Raw genomic sequence first — 21,789 nt, forward strand, 5'->3', positions numbered from 1 at the left:
ATTTGGGATGTATATTTGTGTTCCCTTTGATACATGGTCAAGGATCTACTGTCCCAAGAGCAGGACCATGGTGGGCACAAGACTCTGACTTCTGTCTCGTCCTTGAGTCATAAGATGACCCCTGCATTGGCCTCTTGTAACTAGAAGCCTGGGTCCTCTGGCAGTGCCACATCCCAGGGTGTACCTTTCTTGCCTTTGCAGCTGGTTAAGGCAACAGCCTGGAAAAAGTTTTTAGTCTGGCATGCAGCTGAAGGGAGGCTCCTGGAGAAGCGTGATATACATGGACATTTTAACACAAAAATATCAAAAGAAGTGGCTTTCTTTTTTCTTTTTCCATCTGAAAGTTGAGGATGGTGACACCAGAGTCCAAGTTGAGCCTGGGCACTAAAGGTAGATGGAAAACTCTCCTGCTTCCAGGACCTGCTGGAAGCCAGCCTCTAGAAGCTTTGGGGTTTTACTTTCTCCCAGGTCACATGAAATGCTGCCAAAACAAGCTCCAGAGTTGTGTTTATACAACAGTATTTGTCAGTCCTAGAATGGAAACACATTGCCTCGCTTTCTTTTTGTGACTATCCAAAAATTAGGAGACAATAAAAAGTCATCCTGGAAACTCCCGTGGAACTGAACCTTTACTCATAGTTTCAAAGACATTCCAGGCACTTAGAATCAGAAGTTCTTTTCAGGTTCTGTTTATTTGTTTTGCTAACAGATTCCTTTTTTCAACAAGAATCCATTTTTAGACACAGGGAAACTGAGACTAAGTGGTGCGTGGTAATGGGTGCAGGCCTCACAGTGACGAAGGGGCAGTGCTGAGGCTCTGATTCAAGTCTGACTTGGGGTCCTCTTTCCACCTAACCGCTGAAGATTAGGAGACTGAGGGAGACTAGAATCAGGACTGATTTCATTGAAACTATGACATGCCTTACCAAAAATATCACCGTGATTTCAGTGCACTCACATGGGCAGGAGGTGGATGGCTTTGATTCCAGATAAATTGATGACTGAATACGAAAGCCCCTGAAGCTGTGTGCGTGGGGTTCCCACTGGGATTTCTTCAGAGCTCGTGCACTGCACCTGCCTTCATCCAAGGGCACTTTCCTGCCAGGACTGTCTACCCTCTACTTTCTCCTGCACTCAGCAGGCCACTTTTGTTGGAATTCTAAATCTCATTCTCCGTGCTGGAATAAAGCATTCTGTATTTGGAGATCTTGGATGGAGCACTGGTCTCCAACGTCTGGTATTGGTGGGCGTAGAATTATTGTAATTCTAAACTAAAGCTCATCATTGACTTTTCTTTTTATCTTTCTTATCATTTTTTTTTTCACTATGTAGACTGCAAGAACATCATTGACTTTTACAACCAAAGCCACTCAAAGCCCACTCCTTGCTAGTTGACTTGAGCTTAGAAGGGGTGTCCATGGGAGAAATTCACGAGCAATAAGGAAGGATTTGTTTTTCTGGAAGGATTGGAGCTGCCTCCTTTTCTTGCCCCAGAGATGGCCAAAGGTCAGGGGGCTCTTGGTAGCTGTGGTGATTTTTGCCGCCCATTTCCTGATAAGCACAGAAACAAGGACCCTTTGTCTCCTGAGGCTGGAGCTGAGCAGCGGATTGTATTTGTTAGGAGGCCTCAGAAAGAAACTGCCCAGTACCCGTAAGAACCTTTCTTCCTGCCCACTAAGCTCCTCCTCTTCCGTAAACCTTGCTCTCTGCCGATCACCTCCTCCTCAGGCCCCTGGTCACACCTAAAGCAGACCTTTTATTAATGCCTGCCCAGGGCGAGGCCTGAATATGGCCTGGGGATGAGGCCAGGCTAGTAAGGGAGAGAAGTCTGACCAGAGTGGAATGGGGTAGGTTCCCTGGAGGTGTGGGGACAGTAAGGAAGGAATGTGATGGGTCACAGATTACTTGCAGCTGACAGAGATAAGGGATGAGGATTTGAACTCAGTTTGACAGGTAGGTAAGTAGGTAGGAGCCAGATATGGCAGGAGACATTCCTAGTAGCTTGAACTCAGTAAGGAGGAAGCTGAGCAACAGCATGTAGATGCATCTACAGGATGATCTCCCCAGGCCAGTGCAGGAGCTCACACCTGGAATCCCAGCACTTTGAGAGACAAGGCGGGAGGATCGATTGAGGCCAGGAGTTCGAGACCGGCCTGGCCAACATGGCGAAACCCCGTCTCTACTAAAAATGCAAATATTAGTCCAGCATGGTGGCGCATGCCTGTAGTCCCAGCTACTCAGGAAGTTGAGGCAAAAGAATTGCCTGAACCCGGGAGACAGAGGTTGCGGTAAGCCGAGATTGTGTCACCACTGCACTCCAGCCCTGGGCAACAGAGCGAGATTCTATCTCAAAGAAAAAAAAAAAGGAAAAAGCAAATTCAGCCTGGTGCAGTGGGTCACACCTGTAATCCCAGCACTTTGGGAGGATGAGGTGGGTAGATCACCTGACATCAGGAGTTCGAGACCAGCCTGGCCAACGTGGCAAAACCCTGTCTCTACTAAAAATACAAAAATTAACTGAAGTCCCAACTACTCAGGAGGCTGAGGCGGGAGAATTGCTCGAACCCAGGAGGCGGAGGTTGCAGTGAGCCGAGATCACACTACTGCACTCCAGCCTGGGTGACAGACTGTCAAAAAAAAAACAAATTCAGTATCTTTACCATAATTGGGAAACACACTGAATACATATAACCATTAAAATAAGTAAGGGTCATTAAAATTAAAACCATGCCTCCAGGGATTACCTTGCTATATCCATCACTTTTTCGGAAATATTGTCAGTTTCTAACCACATTGAGATATTACAAACTATCAAAATTGGGCTAGGCGTGGTAGCTTGTGCCTATAGCCCCAGCTACTCAGGAAGCTGAGGCTGAGACAGGAGGACCACTTAAGGCCAGGAGTTTGAGACCAGCCTGGGAAACTCAGCAAGACCCACATCTCTAAAAAAGTAATTTTTAAAATTAAAAATTTAGATATCAAAATTAATCTATACTTTTCCACCATTAGAACTTTATTTTGTTTTTGGGGTTTCCACTTAGTAGCAACACTACAGTTCTTTATGTTTGGGAGACAAACGATGTAATGAATCTTAAACCATAATTTAGTCAGAGGCAAAAGCAATATGGAACCTGAGCTCTGCTTTTGTTGTTGTTTTTGTTTTATTGATAAGAACTTATCACCCTGTTAATGATAATTAGCCCATTGTCTTCATTCTGTAACCACTTATTAAACACTTACCATGTAAACAATGAAAAACTTTGTTTTCGTGAAAGTCTAGAAGATTCCCAGAAACCTTCAGGGAACGAGCCCTCAGGCTTCAAGAAAAGCCAGGAATTTTTCGTAATGACTGTTTTCAGGGAGTGCCTGGCCAGAAAGGTGAGACTTGCAAGGAGAGACATGGGAGGAGCCTGCCACTCACTCCTTCAAATCCCAGGTCTGGGGCAGTCCTTGTAGATTCCACCATGATTGGCCTGGGAAAGCCGGCAAAGCAAGCAGGTGTCGCCCTTTCAAGGGGAGAGTTCTCCATACCTTGTGGAGCCTGACAAGGGAAAGAAGGTCGTGTCTACGGCCAGGGCTTGGGGAACTGAGATAAAAGCCGAAAGCCCAGCTGCTTTTAAGAAACTGTGATAATCCTTCCTCCAACTAACTGCTGACCCAGTCATCCCAGTGTCACCAGATGACTCATGTAAGTAGAAACAAAACAGGTTACCTTGATAAAACACAAGGGTAGACCACAAATGGTTCCAGCTCCGAGGCAGATGTGATAGTCACCGTGCTGAGACACAGCTGCTGGCACAGACACACGGAAGGGAGCTGGAGAACTATGGAACTTCCCCTAGGAAAGCATCACTTGACTTAGGGGCCACAACTGCCTTATTTATCTCCATAGGGGACTTGCCATTCATTCTATGAGGGGTTTTCAGATATTGTTAATTAACTAAACCAATCCTTTTTTAGCTGAATTATGATCTAACAGTCTGCTGTAGACTGGAAAAAATATATATCTATATATAGATATATATTTTTGTAGACACAGTATCCCTCTGTCGCCCAGGCTGGAGTGCAGTGGCGCGATCTCGGCTTACTGCAACCTCCACCTCCCGGGTTCAAGCCATTCTCCTGCCTCAGCCTCCCAAGTAGCTGGGACTACAGGAGCATGCCACCACACCCGGCTAATTTTTGTACTTTTAGTAAAGATGGGGTTTCGCCATGTTGGCCAGGCTGGTGGAAAATTCATAGTACATTTTAAATATTTGTTTGAAATCACTTTTGTTCTTAAAAAAAATCTGGCACATCTTATGATAGATGATATTAAATTGTCCATTTAGAAACTCCAGTTTCTCGGGAGCACTCTCCAAGGCAACTTGGAAGTATGTCCCAGACAAAAGTGATTGTCTTGAATGATTTTAATTTTAATTTTAAGTATATATTTATTTATTGAGACAAGGTCTCACTCTGTTGCCCAGGCTGGAGTGTAGTGGCATGATCACAGCTCACTGCAACCTCGACCTCCTAGGCTCAAGCAATTCACCTCCCTCTGCCTCCCAAAATGCTGGGATTAGGGTACAGGGCACTGCACCAGGACGTCATTTTATTTAAAAAAAAAAAAAATCTAGGCTGGTTGCTGAGGCTCACACCTGTAATCCCAGCACTTTGGGAGGCTAAGGCTGGTGGATCGCCTGAGATCAGGAGTTCGAGACCAGCCTGGCCAACATGGTGAAACCTCGTCTCTGTTAAAAAAAATACAAAAATTAGCCAGGCATGGTGGTGTGTGCCTGTTATTCCAGCTACTTAGGAGGCTGAGGCTGGAGAATCACTTGAACCTGGGAGGCAGAGGTTGCAGTGAGCCAAGATCGCACCGTTGCACTCCAGCCTGGGTGACAGAGCCAGACTCCGTCTCTAAATAAATAAATAAATAAATAAATAAATATCTAATTGCTCAGCTTAGTGAAGGTGTGGTTTTACACACACAGAGGAGATTTAGGGGGCTTTTTGTTTAACTCGTTTATCCTCATGTCCTACCACTGAGGGCAGAGCCATACAGAGCAGAGCACACCTGCTGACACCTATAGCCTAGTGGATGTGCACCATCCTTGATTGACAGAGTAAGAATTTGGCATTTTGCCTTGAACTTTCTTTTTGCTGTCTAACAGCCAAACCAGGATTCTTATATCTAGAAATTTGTTAACTTTATTTACTCTGTCAGTACTTTTTGCCACAGAAATGACCTCGCATCAAATTTCTATGTATTTTTGCCTTATTAATTGTCTCTCGTTTGCAAGGTCAAAGGGTACACTTCAGGTGTATGGTTGGGGACAGAGCTCGGGGGAGCGGGTGATGTAGGGGGAGGTGCAAGGGAGGCTTCATAGCATGCTTTGTCTAGACCCTCGTCGCTGGGACTGGTCATTAGGGGCTGTGCTGGTAGACTGTACTATTCTTCTGGAATTAGGACAAGAAAAGGCATGCATCGTTTGGAAGCTCTGCTCTGCTCAAGTGAATCTGATTCTGGCAATGTTAGTAAAACTAACCCTTGTCTGCCTGGTTGTCCTATTCGAAACGAGCTTTCTGCAATCACTTATTCTTCCACCTGCTCAGGCGATTAACGCTGGGCCATGGGAAGGAAGGAAATCCAGCCCAGTGGAAAGGCCTCTCTCATCCCATACTCCAAAGAGCTTTAACCTGGTTTTCACGATAGCAGGACAGGTGCTGGAGAGCCCTGCCCTTCCAAAGTGGACGGAAGATCCACCCATCTGCTTCACAGCCATAAAGCCCAGGTTTGGTTGGAATTGGGATGGGTGGAGTTTTTGTTCTCTGGTGAGTGTTTGTTCTTTTGGGTGAGTGTTTGTTCTCTGCCCCTAGAGGCACCTTATACTTTGAGGGGCATTCTGTGGTTTGCCCATTGTAGTGACAGGTGGGTCTCACTGTATCTGTACCTAAGTTTTATCTCCTCATGATAGCAGCCCTAGACACCTAGACATAGTGGGAATGGTTGCACAAATAAATGAGTTTTATAGTCAGAAAAACTCAGTGAGATGGTAGATATTACTACTTCTCCTCCAACCTATTATTTTGAGAAATTTCGAACATTATGGAAAAGTTGCAAAGATAGCACTGGTCACTTAATTCACTATGTGTTGAAATTTTGCTACATTTTCTTATCTCCTTATATTTTTTTCTTTTTAGGCGAAGCTCACCATTTGACACTTTCTTTCTTTTTGACACTTTCAAACATGTTTACACTTTGCCCTTAAATCTTTCAGTATGCGTGTCTTAAGAATGAGAGCATTTTTCCCTTGTAAGCATAATAAAATTATCACGCTTAGGAAATTATCCATATTATTTTATTTTATATTATGTTATGTTATGTTATTATTGAGATAAGGTCTTGCTCTGTCACCCAGGCTGGAGTGCAATGGTATGGTCTTGGCTCACTGCAACCTCCACCTCTCAGGTTCAAACAGTTCTCCTGCCTTAGCCTCCTGAGTAGCTGTAGCTGGGACTATAGGCACACACCATTGTGCCCGATTACCTTTATTTTTTTATTTTTTTTTTATTTTTTGAGGCAGGGTCTAACTCTGTCACCCAGGCTGAAGTGCAGTGGCGCCATCTCAGCTCACTGCAACCTCCACCTCCCAAGCCCAAGCGATCCCCCCGCCTCAGCCTCTGGAGTAGTTGGGACCAGAGGCACGCTCCACCATGCCTGGCTAATTCTTTTCTGTATATTTTGTAGAGACCAGGTTTTGCCGTGTTGCCCGGGCTGACCTCAAACTCCTGAGGTCAAGCAAGCCGTACACCTTGGCCTCCCAAAGTGCTGGGATCACAGGTGAAATTGTCCTTTATAGATCTTTTTATACTGATGCCATACGAGTTCAAGGCTATGCACTCCATGTAGTTATCATATCTCTTTATTCACCTCGAACCTGTGTTAATCCTGCAGCCTGGTAAAATTCATGACATTGACATTTTTGAAGTTTTGGCCATTGGTTTTGCAGTCACTGAAATTTGGATTTTTCTGATTGTTTTCTCCTGTATACATTCAGGTGAGTCATATTTGGGGGCAGGAAAGACACCTGGGTGACATTCTCAGGGCCTCACGTCGGGGGCACATGATGTCAGGGCGGCTCATTTTTGGAGGAGTTAGCACAGATCACTTGGTTAAGGTGGCATCTACCAGGTTCCTCCATTGCCAGGGTACCTTTCCATTTTCACAAGTCGTTAAGTGATCTGTGAGGTGATATTTTAAGACTATGACTATCCTATTTCCTAAGTCTTTTGCCTTCTGATTTTAGCATCCACTCACAATTTTTGCTTGCATTGATTACTCGCTGGTGGTGAAGGTATTGTTATTTAATATTTTCAGATCAAAAGGACGAGGCTCAGAAAGGGACCTGAGCAAGGACTCACATGCCCGGCCAAGCTAGGAGAGGAACCTCATGCTTCCTGCCCTGTGCTTGGCTCTGTGGCCATTCCACTATGGCCATGTTTTTATTGGAATCACCTGAATTGTATCACAGTGTTTTACCTTTTATGAACCTCTGTTCACTGCCTTCCCTCCTGTTTGCATGCAGACACCTTTCTTAGCAATCATTAGTTTCTGTTAATCTCATCAAGTTCTATCGTAGGTTGAGTTCCCTGGAAGGAGAACCTGATTCGGGGCTTCTTGTGCAAGTGATTCAGGAACAGTCTGCCAAGGAGTGAGGGATCCAGGATGGGACAGGGAGGAGGCAAGGCAAAGATGTGGGCTCTGCCTGGTCCCACAGGGAGCTCAGCAGCGTGAATAGCCCCCAGAGTTGTCACACCTTGAGGCTAGAAGGCCACTCTTCTCCATCTCACATATGTAGAAAGTACATATCAGTATGTCATTGGCAGCGAGTCTGCTCTCAGGGAGAGGATGTAGCTTCCTGGGCATTTCCAGGAGAAGAGGAGCAGCTGTGAGCTTTCCACAGCCAACACTTGCAGCAGCTGGGGCATGGGTGCCTGCCCTAGAGGAGGGGCTCTACGTGGGGCACCAGTAGCATCCCCTACATGTTCGATGTTCTCACATTAGTTCTTTCCTGAAGGTTGTTCCTGATTAAAGCCAATTTGTCCTGTAATAACATGCTATAAATCTCAAGTGGCTGGCTGAATCAAGGAGTTAGCTTAGTCATTTGCAAAGGCAAGGGATAATTTATGGTTGCTCCTTTACGAGGTCAGATGAATTTTATTCACCATCTTCCTGTCTGGTCCCTGCTTTTCAGGCTGAGGTCACTTGTCAGAACAAAGGCTTTTCAGCTCCTTGAAACCCCAGAGGAGTCACAGGATGTGCCCTTCTAGGGAAGGAAGATATGTCAACATGTTTACTTTCAGCACACATGAGCATCACAATTGTCATGTTAGACACTGTCCAATTTGGACTTGGCAAAATACGGCCAACCTGAGGTGGCAGTGATAAAATATTCATTTAGTCACCAAGAATTTTTTTTTTTTTTTTTTTTTTGAGACGGAGTCTCACTCTGTCGCCCAGGCTGGAGTGCAGTGGCTGGAGCTCGGCTCACTGCAAGCTCCACCTCCCAGGTTCACGCCATTCTCCTGCCTCAGGCTCCCGAGTAGCTGGGACTACATGCGCCTGCCACCTCACCCGGCTAGTTTTTTGTATTTTTTAGTAGAGATGGGGTTTCACCGTGTTAGCCAGGATGGTCTCGATCTCCTGACCTCGTGATCCACCCGTCTCGGCCTCCCAAAGTGCTGGGATTACAGGCTTGAGCCACTGCGCCCGGCCACGTCACCAAGAATTCTTTTAGTGGCATGGTACCCATCCCTGACCCCCAGCCCCTAACAAAACCAAACCAAACCCCTAATTGGATCTGAGTTAATGTGCATGTTTTACACTTGTGCCTCAGGCAAATGCTTCTTACAGTGTTGTCCTCAGATTGGTCACTGAGAGCTTGTTAGAAATGCAATGTCTCTGGCTCACGCCACGCCTGCAGAAGCTGTGAGTCTGAAATCAGGAATCTGTGGCTTAACAAACCCCCAGGTGACTTTCACACAGGCGCTCAAGTTTGACAAACACTGATCCAAAGTAGTGGTTGTAAACTCGGTTGCACATTGAGATTCCCTGGGAAATTTTTTTTTTTTTGAGATGGAGCTTTGCTTTGTTGCCCAGGCTGGAGTACAGTGGAACGATCTCAGCTCACTGCAAACTCTGCCTCCCAAATTCAAGCTATTCTCCTGCCTCAGCCTCCCGAGTAGCTGAGACTACAGGTGTGCGCCACCATGCCCAGCTAATTTTGGTATTTTTAGTAGAGACAGGGTTTCACCATGTTGACCAGGCTGGTCTTGAACTCCTGACTTCTGGTGATCCAACCGCCTCAGCCTCCCAAAGTGTGCTGGGATTACAGGCGTGAGCCACTGCACCTGGCTTTTTTTTTTTTTCTTTTCTTTTTGAGACAGGCTCTTGCTCTGTCACCCAGGCTGGAGTGTAGTGGTGCTATCTCCACTCATGGCAACCTCCACCTCCCCAAGTTCAAGCGATTCTCCCGCCCTAGCCTCCTGAGTAGCTGGGACTACAGGCGCCCCCCACCACTCCTAGCTACTTTTTGTATTTTAGTAGAGACAGGGATTCACTATGTTGGCCAGGCTGCTCTTGAACTCCTGGTCTCAGGTGATCTGCCTGCCTCAGCCTCCCAAAGTGCTGGGATTACAGGTTTAGCCACAACACCTGGCTTTTTTTTTTTTCCCCGAGACGGAGTCTCGCTCTGTCGCCCAGGCTGGAGTGTAGTGGCACGATCTCGGCTCACTGCAAGCTCCACCTCCTGGGTTCACGCCATTCTCCTGCCTCAGCCTCCCAAGTAGCTGGGACTACAGGTGCCCACCACCACGCCCGGCTAATTTTTGTATTTTTAGTAGAGACGGGGTTTCACTGTGTTAGCCAGGATGGTCTCGATCTCCTGACCTCGTGATCCACCCGCCTCGGCCTCCCAAAGTGCTGGGATTACAGGCGTGAGCTACCGCGCCCGGCCCTCCACACCTGGCTTTTTAAGGTGATTTTTATCAGCAGCCAGGGTTGAGAATCACTTGTCTAAAGCTGGCTCTTTTGCCTTCTATGAAAGGAATCTTAACACCAGCTTTACTTTGAAGAGTATGTTTTTTTTAACTGCAAATATTCACTTCCTAATACCTGCAGGTGCTGGAATGGCATTTGCAGAAGGAGAAACTATTCTTTTTGGCGCAGAGTCTCCTACCTGGAAACTTGTAGCAGAAGTTGAGCAAAGCGTTCATATGTTTGAGAAGAAATAAAAAGATAAATCTTGAATGAATGAGTGAGATTCCTCAGGCCTGCAGACAGTCACGAAGGTGATGGAGAGAAGTTAGGATGGGGTCTCTGGCCAGGCCACATGCCAACACTGGGTATTATTATTGAGTCTGCACACCCAAACATGATCGGCATAGGTTGGCTTCTTCTAAATTCAGTCCCACCTCTTAGGAGTAGAGTTGTCCATGTGGAACTATCACACTTCCTTTCTTTAATTTCCTTTTTATAACTCTCATCATACATTCGGTTTCATTATCCATCCTTCTCAGTGCTAAAGACATTATCTAGATCACACAGTTGAGTTCCTTTGGGTTTAGAGGATTGAAGACCATATGTACCCCAAGCTAAACCTGCTTGTTTGGACATGAATGGTTAGGTCTGGTGTCCCTTGGCTGCCCCAGGATAGGGCTTGATGACCTGCTCCTTGAGAGCCAGGGAAAGTTCAGTTCTGAGTTTGGTAAAGGGGGAGAGAACCCAGAGCGAAGCTGCCTTGGATGGGAATGTCAGCCCCTCCCTCTAACGAGGGGCTTGACCTTGAGCAAGGTCCTGACCTGGGCTCAGTCTCCTAGTTCTCTAAAACTGGGATCATGGTGCCTGTGGTTCAGGGCTGTCGAGAGGAGTAAATGAGAGAAGGTAGGTAAAGGGCTTGGCACACAACAGCCACTACATGGATACAAACTGCCCAGTGTCCTTGACCTCTGTGCCCCTCACCCCTGTGTCCCTGACCTGACTTGGAACCCACATGTTGGATAAATTATCAGAGTATGTGTAATTTCTAGCTCTGCTGTTTCAAGGCTGTTATCACTCAGGACAGCTCAGTAACTTCTTAGGCTTCAGTCTTCTCATTGGTGAAATGGGAGTTAAACACTCACTGACAGAACCAGTATTGGCACCAAAAGGACGTCAGTATGGTTTGGTCATTAAGATATAATTCACATACCATAAAATTCACCCTTTTAACGTGTATGATTCATGGGTTTTTAGTACATTCACACATTGTGCAATTATTACCACTGTCTAATACCAGAACATTTCCATCACCCCAGAAGAAAGAAACCGGTACCTGTTTGCAGTCACTCCCCATTCTCTTTTCTCTCCCTCATTCTCTGGCACCCACTAATCTACTTTGTGTCTCTGTAGATTTGCCCGTTCTGGATATTTCATGTAAATAGTCATTCAGTATGTGGCCTTATACATCTGGCTTCTGTCACTGAACATAATGCTTTCCAAGTTTATCCATGTTGCAGCATGCATCCGTGCTCTATTCCTTTTTATGGCTGAATAATATTCCATTGTAAGAATAGATTACTTTTTTTTTTTTTCTTTTTTTAAGACAGGGTCTCACTCCTGTTGTCCAGGCTGGAGTGCACTGGTGGGATCATGGTTCACTTCAGCCTTAACTTCCCAGGCTCAAGCGATCCTCCCACCTCACCCTCCTGAGTAGCTGGGACTACGGGTGCACCTGACCACACCTGGCTGATTTTTGTATTTTTAGTAGAAATGGGATTTCGCCGTGTTCCACAGGCTGGCTTCGAACTCCTGGGCTCAAGTGATCTGTCCGCCTCAACCTCCCAAAGTGCTGGGATTACGGGCGTGAGCCGCCACGCTCAGCCACATTTTGTTCATCCACTCATCAACTGACAGACATTTGGGTTGTTTCCACGTCTTAGTTATTATAAAGAATGTCGACATGATTTTACAAATAGCACAGCATCACTCCTCTGTGAAGTTTTATTATAAATAATGTCAGTAATAAAAATGCTTAGATTTGTGAGAAGAAATAAAATCCAATCATTCAGGTACAAAATAAATCTGTGTGAGTGCATTTGCCTTTAGACTGGGGCATGGCTGTGCTTATGAGAAATCCTACTGAGCATTAGGATCTCACGGTTGCCATCTATGCTATTTCACATTTAGGGTTCTGTTCTCAAAGTTAGAAATGTTTTATGTCAGCCAGGCGGGGTGGCTCACGCCTGTAATCCCAGCACTTTGGGAGGCTGAGGTGGACGGACCATCTGAGGTCAGGAGTTCAAGACCAGCCTGGCCAACATGGCGAAACCCCATCTCTATTAAAAATACAAAAATTAGCCAGGCATGGTGGCGGGTGCCTGTCATCCCTGCTACTCGGGAGGCTGAGGCAGGAGAATCACTTGAACACAGGAGACGGAGGTTGCAGTGAGCCCAGATCGCGCCACTGCACTCCAGCCTGGGCAACAGAATGAGACTCCGTCTCAAAAAAAAAGAAAAAAAAAAGATATGTTTTATGTCAGAAGACAAAGCCTGAATAAACGGCATTTCGGATGCTTAGAACTTTTGAAAATGGGGTTAGAAATAGAAGGTCAGGTCTGTCCAGTGCAAAGTGTTCTTTTTAATATTAGAGATATAGGGTAAAATAAAACAATGTGTCTGCCCTCAGAAAGCTTTCAGTCTGGAAGAGAAGATGATTAAGGGGGCAATCACAAGATGGGGTATGTGCGGTGGCAAGCCTGGCCTATGAACTTGTAGGGACGGTCTCCTCATTAGGGAAATGGTACTGTAGCCCGCTGACCCTGCCACTTCTCTTTCTCCTAGCATGGTAAGACACAAGGATGGTGGCTATTCCGAGGAAGAGGACGTGAAGACCTGTGCCCGGGACTCAGGCTATGACAGCCTCTCCAACAGGCTCAGCATCTTGGACCGGCTTCTCCACACCCACCCCATATGGCTGCAGCTGGGTCTGAGTGAGGAGGAGGCAGCAGAGGTCCTGCAGGCCCAGCCTCCGGGGGTAAGACTCAGAACCTCGGGAAGCAGGTTGAGGCAGGCAGGACTGCTGCCGGCTTAAAGAAAAACACTTGGAGTTAGTTCCAGAAAGTTCTTCCCAGCTTGTAAGGAGCATGTTTCCTGATGTGTAACTGGTTTTCATGCAGAAATATTCTGGAAACCCAGGAACAGAGCCCTTCACAGCGTGTCTTTCTGTCTTTATCTGCTCAGTTACCGTGGGAGGTACAAGGATTCAGCAGAGTAACTGGGCATCTAGGTAGCGGGTAGGGGCCACTGGCCAGAAGCCTGGGTCTGACCTCTTGAGCCCAGACACTGAGGATGAGCCTAGGTCTGGGATCCTTGGTGGCCTCTGCTGCCTTCCTCTCCTTCTGAACCTGGGAGCTCTGCCAGGGTCCAGCCATCCAACTTGGGACCCAGCCTTCAAAAGTTCTGTGTCCACAGACTTGCCTGCTCTGTAGTCCTCTTTTCCCTGGGCTTTCCACACAGACCAAAGTCTAATATGGTTTCCTCAGCTACTGTCTATCCAAGACCATTGTCCGTCCCATCCAGACCACTCCACGACTTGCGGAAGGTCCTCAAAAAAGTGACTGGGGCCGGGCACAGTGTCTCACGCCTGTAATCCCAGCACTTTGGGAGGCCAAAGCGGACAGATCACTTGAGGCCTGGATTTCAAGACCGGCCTGGGCAACACAGTGGCACCCTATCTCTACTAAAATTACAAAAATTAGCCCGGTGTGGTGGCACATGCCTGTAATCCCAGCTACTCAGGAGGCTGAGGCAGGAGAATCACTTAAACACAGGAAGTGGAGGTTGCCGTGAGCAGAGATTGTGCCACTCCACTCCAGTCTGGGCGACAGAGTGAGAATCTGTCTCAAAAAAAAAAAAAAAGTGAGTGATATCTCTTGTGCTGTCCAATATGGTAGCTTCTTGCCCCATGTGGCTGTTCAAATTTACAAGAATTAAAGCAAATAAAATTAGAAATTCAGCCCCTCAGTTACCACAGCCACATTTTAAGTGCTTTCTGGCCTCGGCCAGCTACCATATTAGATGGTGCAGAATATGGAACATTTTCACTGTAGTACAAAGTTATAGAGGATAGCACTTGTGTACAGTGTCTACTTCCAAAGGGTAAATACAGTAAGTCACAGATAAAATAAGACTTCACGCACAACACAAGATAGAGACTAAGAACTAGATGGAGAAGCAAGGGGAAAATCCCATTAGTAGCCAGCTGAGGAATGTCATAAGAATTGGGCACCAAATATATTTTTGAATTTCCTAGCAGTCAGAGTCTGTCTGTTCTCACTTTTTAAAAAACATATGAATCTTTCTTTATTGCTCATCAGGCAGAAACAGGCAGAACTAAGACATCTGCTAGAACATGCTCAGGGGAACAAGGCATGGTGCTTTCTCATCTTTGCAAAGAATCCCTTGGCCATAACACAGAGCTGCTGCCTCTAGTTTTGCTCTGTAGGATCAGGATTTCCTCACCTCCTGTGAAGCCTCACTTTCAGCCTGTTGAATTGTCTGCTCTTGCGTTTCTGCAAACAATGCCAAAGACAGAAGTTGCTGCAGAGCTAGGCAACACCCTGCCCAGCTCCCCCTCCCAGGGTAGGGCACGTCCACTCTTGCTGAGACCTGCGTGGGAAACAAGCCAGGCATGTTCTCTCCATCCGCCTGCCTGATCCCTGCACAGGGCCTGCCTGATGAGATTGGGCAGGTTGAGGGCAGGGCCAGGACAGGAGTAGCGTGGACCAGGACAGTCAAGAATAATGAAGGGAGAGGCCAGGCATGGTGGCTCAGGCCTGTAATCCCAGCACTTTGGCAGGCCAAGGCAAGCAGATCACTTGAGGTCAGGAGTTCGAGACCAGCCTGGCCAACATGGCGAAACCCTGTATCTACTAAAAATGCAAAAATTAGCCAGGCATGGTGGCATGCTCCTGTAACCCCAGCTACTCCGGAGGCTGAGGCAAGAGAATCGCTTGAACCAGGAGGTGGGGGTTGCAGTGAGCTGAGATTACACCACTGACTTCAGCCTGGATGACAGAGCCAGACTCCATCTCAAAATAAAATAAATAAAATAAAATAAAATAAAATAAAAAAAGAAGAGACAGAAAAGCAGGTGGCTGAAAGTGTGTGAAGGAGGAGGATTTCAGAGACTGGCCATGGAGGCATGAGTGAAGTGGGCTTTTGGGGTGCCCATACTTAATTATTCTACAATCTAAGATAAGCATCCACAAACTGTTTCTATAAAGGGCAAAGTGAAATATTTTTGGCTTTGCAGGCCATACAGTCTCTGTCACAACTACTCAACTATGCTATTGTCATGCAAAACCAGCCATAGACAATATGTAAATGATCAGGCTTGGTTGTGTTTCAATACAACTTTACTCAGAAACAGATGGCAGGATGGATTTCATCTGCAGGCCAGACTTTGCCAAACCCTGATATAATGTAAGCCTGCAGTCCTCAAAAAATAAGGCCTAGAGGTTGCACTCCCCAACCCCAAGGCTCAGGGGGATCTCCACCTGTAAAAGGGAGTGATACTTCCTCTCCTAACAACCAACAGCTGCCTCTCCGCAGTGCTTCGGCCTCTTACCCATCAGGATGCTACTTAGGAAGCATCTGCTTCAGTTTTAGGGTGTCCCAGAGGCACTGACTCCCAGAACCCGCTACTGGATGAATCCTATGGATTCATCCCCATGGTGCCAGGAGAAAAGAGAACTCAAGGTCTTCCAGCCTCATTCTTCACCAGATACTCAAGTCCCATACCCATCTTCCCACCCCCTAAATAAAGTATCTTACAAGCTATTAACTGGAGATAAAGAGAGGAGCAAAGATTAGGTGGGGAAAAAATGAAAGGCTGTAGAAAGGTAGGGGAGAGAAGAGGTAGAGAGTAAGGTGTTTAAATGCAAAGGAAAGAGAAGTAGCTAAAGAAGCGTGACAGACAGAATAAGATCCTTGGAGAAGGGTCATGTTCCACAGAAGGGAACCAGGACTCAGCTGGGCTGCCACACGCCACACTCCAGGGAGAGTCACTTCATTCGTAGACTAGGTGAATGGTACCTCCTGGAGTTGTGCAGTGCACGGCCTGCACAATAGTACACAGCATAATTACCTCTGCAGTGATGAGGGCCAGAATGGTGTCCTGAGATCAGCACTAGGAATTGGGCTGTTTTAAAGCACGTGTCTAAAGACAATATTAGGATCTTGAGGGAACCGGTAGAACGTGAAGTGACTCAGGAATAAATGGACAGCCTCCATGTCCACCGGGGTGAACTTGAGCGTGCATCCACCCATCGCTCAAATGGAATGGCCATTTTTCAGCTCCAGTAGATTGTTGCCTGGTCATACTGTGTCATCTCATTTTCCAGGAGGAGCTAGAAATTCAGATTTCAATTTGAAAACGAAAAACAAAGCAACTTCTGCTTTTTCACTGTTGGCAACAAACTTAAATTTCTATTGTAAATATCCTCGGAAGCCAAGTTAACCAATGAACTCCCAATTCACCACCTATGGTTTAGCCATGTTACCTGTGTTTAGAATTTAGGTTTCACCAACCAAGATATGTAAGACAGGGACTGGAGAATATAACTCATATAAGACATCATATAAGACGGGGCTGGAGAATGTAACTCCAGCAGTAAAACAGTCACCGAACTGAAAATGCTTATGCAGACTAGGGGAATTCTTAGCCCCACGGAGAAGCTTCTGTCAGAGGAACACAGGATTCTTTTGAAGCCAGTAATGAACAAAGGTGTCTGCAGCCTGGGCACTGAGCACCCCTTTCTATGGCAGGAGAGTGTCCTCCATGGTGCCAGGCAGTGTAGATATGAAGGGGCTCTATTCATTGGCTGTGAGGGAAGCCAGATTCTTGGGTTCCAGCGTTCTAAATATTTCCTAAAGCTTTATTTCTTTTCCCTCCACTAGATCTTCCTGGTTCATAAATCTACCAAAATGCAGAAGAAAGTCCTCTCCCTCCGCCTGCCCTGTGAATTTGGGGCCCCACTCAAGGAATTTGCCATAAAGGAAAGCACATACAGTAAGTGGTCATTGGATGCTCAGGTCCTGACTGACATGAGGGCCGCGGGGCTCTGCAGGGAGTGGAAGTGGAAGGAGCTCTGGTTTTGAGATGGGCAGATATGGGTCTGAGTCTTGGCATTGAATGACTAGGCAGGTAACCTACTCCAGGAGCCTCAGTTTTCTCATCTGTATAATGGGGTGATGGTGACCTCTGAGTTGTTAATGAGTCAAACAACCTGAATATTAAGTGTGCAGCCTACTGCATGGCATATGGTAGAGAACTAATAGAGGTTGACTTTCTCTCCCACTACCCAGTTAAGTGGAACACGAATTCGGTTCCCAGGTTTGCCAATGACTAAGTTGCAAGGAGACTGTAGTGAGAGAGCCCTTTTACAGGATCTAATCCTAAAGCATGTGTCTGCACTTCTTCGTGAATAAATAATCCCTGAGCAGACCTGTTCCCTCCAGGCAATCAGTGTTCAGTCTTCTATGAAATGCAGCTCATCAGAGGCAGAATCCAACCTTTTGACGAATATTTTGAAGGGAGAGTGGTGTTCAGTAGTGTTGGTTTCCTTTCTGCTGTTCCATGATTGGTCATTGGAAATGTGAAGCGTCGGGAGGCCAAGTTGTAAATAAAAAAGGGAACAGGCAGTTCTGATGTACTGCCAGCCTCCAAGAAAGGATCGGAAGATGGATCTGCACATCAAAGGGGGAGGAGTGGGAGGAGCAGGCCTGGAGGAGAGAGCTCAGAAGCAAGACGGACAGAGCCTGGGATTCCAATCTCTTGCTTCCCGATTTCCCAGCATCTCACCTCCTGCATTTGGAGAAGCTGAAGCTGTAGATGGAGGTCAAGTTCAGGGCTGAGATGAGATTCTACTCAGCCAGGAGGGCACAATCTTGCTGAGCCAAATGACCTTTAACTCAGTCAGTGGAGGGTAAAACCTGCCAGGCTGACTGTGATCCACCTCCAGCTCAACTGTGAACCTGAATCTCACAAGGCCACAAGGTCATGGATGCCAGGGAAAAACTTCCTCCTGAAAGGCGCACGAGCAGGCGGAACCCAGCCAATAATGTAAATACATTAGGATGCAACCACAAGGTACATTGCAAACCCACTCTTTGAAAGGTAATGAATTCATATTGAGTTAATAATGTGTTAGGTGAATTGATAATGAATTTATATTAAGTGAATTAATTGAGGAATTCTGAATTGACTTTTGAAAGTCTGTGAGGGGCTGGGCACCGTGGCTCACACCTGTAATCCTAGCACTTTGGGAGGCCAAGGCCAGAGCGTTGCTTGAGCTCAGGAGTTTGAGACCAGCCTGGGCAACGTGGCAAAACTCCATCTCTACAAAAAAAAGAAAAAATAAAATTAGCCAGGCATGGTGGCACACGCCTGTAGTCCCAGCTACTCAGGAGGCTGAGGTGGGATCACTTAAGTGCAGTGAGCCATGATCGTGCCACTGCACTCCAACCTAGGCGACAGAGCCAGACTGTGTCTTAAAAATGAAAAAACAGCCCAACAAAAAATATATATGTAAAAGTCCACGAGGCAAGACGCCACAGATCTAACTGGTTTTGAAATTCCTCCCTAATGTCCAAAGTGGAGCACGGGATGTGTTGGTCGGAAGCCACTTCCTTTCCTCTTCCAGAAGTGTGGGCAATGTGTGTAGAAGCTTCCTGGTTATTCATTGAGGTCCTTGTGGCCAAAGGTTTTTCCCCCATAATTTGACGAGGCCTCTATCACTTCCCTAATTCTCTCCAGGTGACTTCAAGTGGTTAATAGAGCTTGTTTAAATAAAGCATTAGCCTGGTCATAACTAGTTACCACAGGCCTGGGTCCCACTGCAATGGCCCCTTCCCAGCCAGGGCCTGTTTATTTTCTCTGTGAATTGAGGTGAAGGAAGGACTTGCTATAAAAACATTCAGGGAGGCTGAGGTAGGCAGATCACTTGAGGCCAGGGGTTCGAGACCAGCCTGGGCAACATGGTGAAACCCCGTCTCTACTAAAAACACAAAAATTAACCAGGTGTGGTGGTGCAAGCCTGTAATCCTATCTGCTCAGGAGGCTGAGCCAGGAGAATCCCTTGAACCCGGGAGGCGGAGGTTACAGTGAGCCGAGATCGTGCCATTGCACTCCAGCCTAGGCAACAGAGCGATACTCTTATCTCAAATAAATAAATATTCAGATATTTTGTCATAACTTACGGACAGTGCAGCTTAATAATGAACAATATCTCATATTTGGATACAGTGCTTTCACATAAATTATTTCATTTTTAAAAATTTCAGCTCCCCACACCACCCTTCTGGGAGATAAGGAAAGTACTGTTAGAGTCCATTTTCCAGATGAGAAAACCAAGGCTTGGAGAAGCTAATCTGCTCCAAATCAGTTCTCTCCTACTTAACTCTACAAATGGTGGCACACATGTGTGTTTGTTGTTTCTGTGTGTCTGTGATGGTATATGTGTAGAGGTATGGATGGTTTTTGGGAGTGCTACAGAAATAAACAAAATAATACAAAAAAGTAAATAAGCGGCTGGGCGCAGTGGCTCACGCCTGTAATCCCAGCACTTTGGGAGGCTGAGGTGGGCGGATTGCCGGAGGTCAGCAGTTCAAGACCAGCCTGACATGGAGAAACCCCATCTCTACTAAAAATACAAAATTAGCCAGGCCTGTTGGTACATGCCTGTAATCCCAGCTACTTGGGAGGCTTAGACAGGAGAATCGCTTGAACCTGGGATGTGGAGGTTGCAGTGAGCCGAGATCGCGCCACTGCACTCCAGCCTGGGCAACAACAGGGAAACTCTGTCTCAAAAAGAAACAAAGCAAATAAGCAAAATAAATGAGGGTATGGAGTGAGAAGAAACGCATCGGATTGAGGAAATCTTCATAAAACTGAGGATATTTCACTGTTAGGAGGAATGACAGTGTGAGTTGCTCAGCTGAGGTTGCGTGACGGCTGGCTGGCAAATTCATGAGTATTTGAAGTCAGCCCACTTGCTGCTCCAGCATTTGGAAGATGAGCAAAATACCACACCATCTTGCCACTATGTATCTTCTTTATTTTTGAGACAGAGTCTTGCTCTGTCACCCAGGCTAGAGTGCGGTGGCTCGATGTTGGCTCACTGCAACCTCCTCCCAGGTTCAAGTGATTCTCCTGTCTCAGCCTCCCGAATAGCTGGGATTACAGGCGTGTGCCACTACATCCAGCTAATTTTTGTATTTTTAGTAGAGATGGGTTTTTGCCATGTTGGCCAGGCTGGTCTCGAACTCCTGACCTCAGGTGATCCACCCACCTTGGCCTCACAAAGCACTGGGATTACAGGCACAAGCCACTGCAGCCAGCCCAGAATATGTCTTCTGTGTTAGAAAATGTGTACACTGGCGCAGGGGTGGAGGAGGGGAACAACACTCCAAGTAAATGGGTTTTAGAATTTTTGTTTTAAAAAAAAGTGAGAGAGAGAGAGAGAAAAAAAAAAAGAGAGATGTAGTCTCACTATAATGCCCAGGCTGGTCTCAAACTCCTGGGCTTAAGAGATCCTCCCTCCCCGGCCTCCCAAAGTGCTGGGATTATAGGCATGAGCCACTATGCCCAGCCAGTTTTGGAATCTTTCATGTTGAATTTAACCAAAAGCTGATTTTGGGGAACCTCGCTGTATCCTCCCAGCTCTACATTCCTTCTCCCGTGTGCTTTTATCACAGGTGCCCTGTTATGACAAAAAGGAGTGACCAGGGAAGTGTGTGTCCTAGGAGGGTCAAGGGATCAAGGGGAGTAGGTGTCTTGGTGTTCCCCAAGCCCTGTCCTGTGCTGATACAATCCAGACAGACTGGCCCCTTGTCCCCTGCCCTTTGTGTTCTGAAGCTAAAAAAAAAAAAAGGCAGTTGTGCAACTTGAGTCTGTCCTGGTCTGTTTACCAAGCACTGGAGCATGTGCTCGGAATGAGTCAAGCGATGAACTTCCAGATCATCGACTGTTTACCGGTGGCTGCTGGCTGACATGCCTCCTCTGCACAGCTGGTTCTGATAAGCCACACGGTAGTTTGTTTGAGAGTACTCAGATGGTCCCACACACGTGGTGTTAGGGGGCTCTTCCTGTCCCAGAACGTGCTCAGGGAGAATCAGCTGCTTTCTGAAATCTCTTTTCCAGCCTTTTCCCTGGAAGGCTCAGGAATCAGTTTTGCAGATTTATTCCGGCTCATTGCTTTCTACTGCATCAGCAGGTAAGGCCTTTTCCTCTCATATGGTTTCAACGCCCTGTTTGGTGTGTGGGATATAATTAGCCTGAGGTTTCTTAAAGGATCTAGGAGGCTGGCCACCTATTTGATGTTGGTAGAGTAAGACTGGTTACTTAAGTAAAATGTTCACCAAGTGAACAGGTTCACCAAGTTCACACCATGCCAGGCTTCAGGTCAAAACAACTACCCCAACCCCTCCAAACATAAATTCTCCTTCATATGATTATTTCTTCAAACTGCTCCCAAGGCTCCTTTCAGCCAGACCCATCAAGCAGGAAACACGCACACATGCACATACGTGCACACATGCACACACACACATACACACAGAAAGGGACTGAACATGCCAACCTGTGACATTGAAAGGTTCATGATAATGCCTGTGAAAACTCTGCAAGGGATGGAGTTCATTCTACAAATGTGGGTTCCTTAAACCGGCCCGTCAGTCTTGTCCTTCAGGCCAACTGGGTGCTC

The 21,789-nt window shown here is 46.6% G+C and overlaps 1 protein-coding gene across 2 annotated transcripts in view; it reads left to right on the top strand.

The window, feature by feature from the left end:
- Positions 1-21,789, top strand: part of RIN2 (Ras and Rab interactor 2) — a 258,782-nt gene that overhangs the window by 199,498 nt on the left and 37,495 nt on the right. For both annotated transcript variants that reach the window (XM_011979525.1, XM_011979524.1), the window contains 3 exons: positions 12,866-13,058; positions 16,985-17,096; positions 21,228-21,300. In XM_011979525.1, coding sequence (XP_011834915.1) covers positions 12,866-13,058; positions 16,985-17,096; positions 21,228-21,300 — 378 coding nt within the window. The remainder of the gene's footprint in view (positions 1-12,865; positions 13,059-16,984; positions 17,097-21,227; positions 21,301-21,789) is intronic.

The sequence above is a fragment of the Mandrillus leucophaeus genome, unplaced genomic scaffold (genome assembly GCF_000951045.1).
Source record: "Mandrillus leucophaeus isolate KB7577 unplaced genomic scaffold, Mleu.le_1.0 Scaffold202, whole genome shotgun sequence".
Taxonomy (NCBI): Eukaryota; Metazoa; Chordata; class Mammalia; order Primates; family Cercopithecidae; genus Mandrillus; species Mandrillus leucophaeus.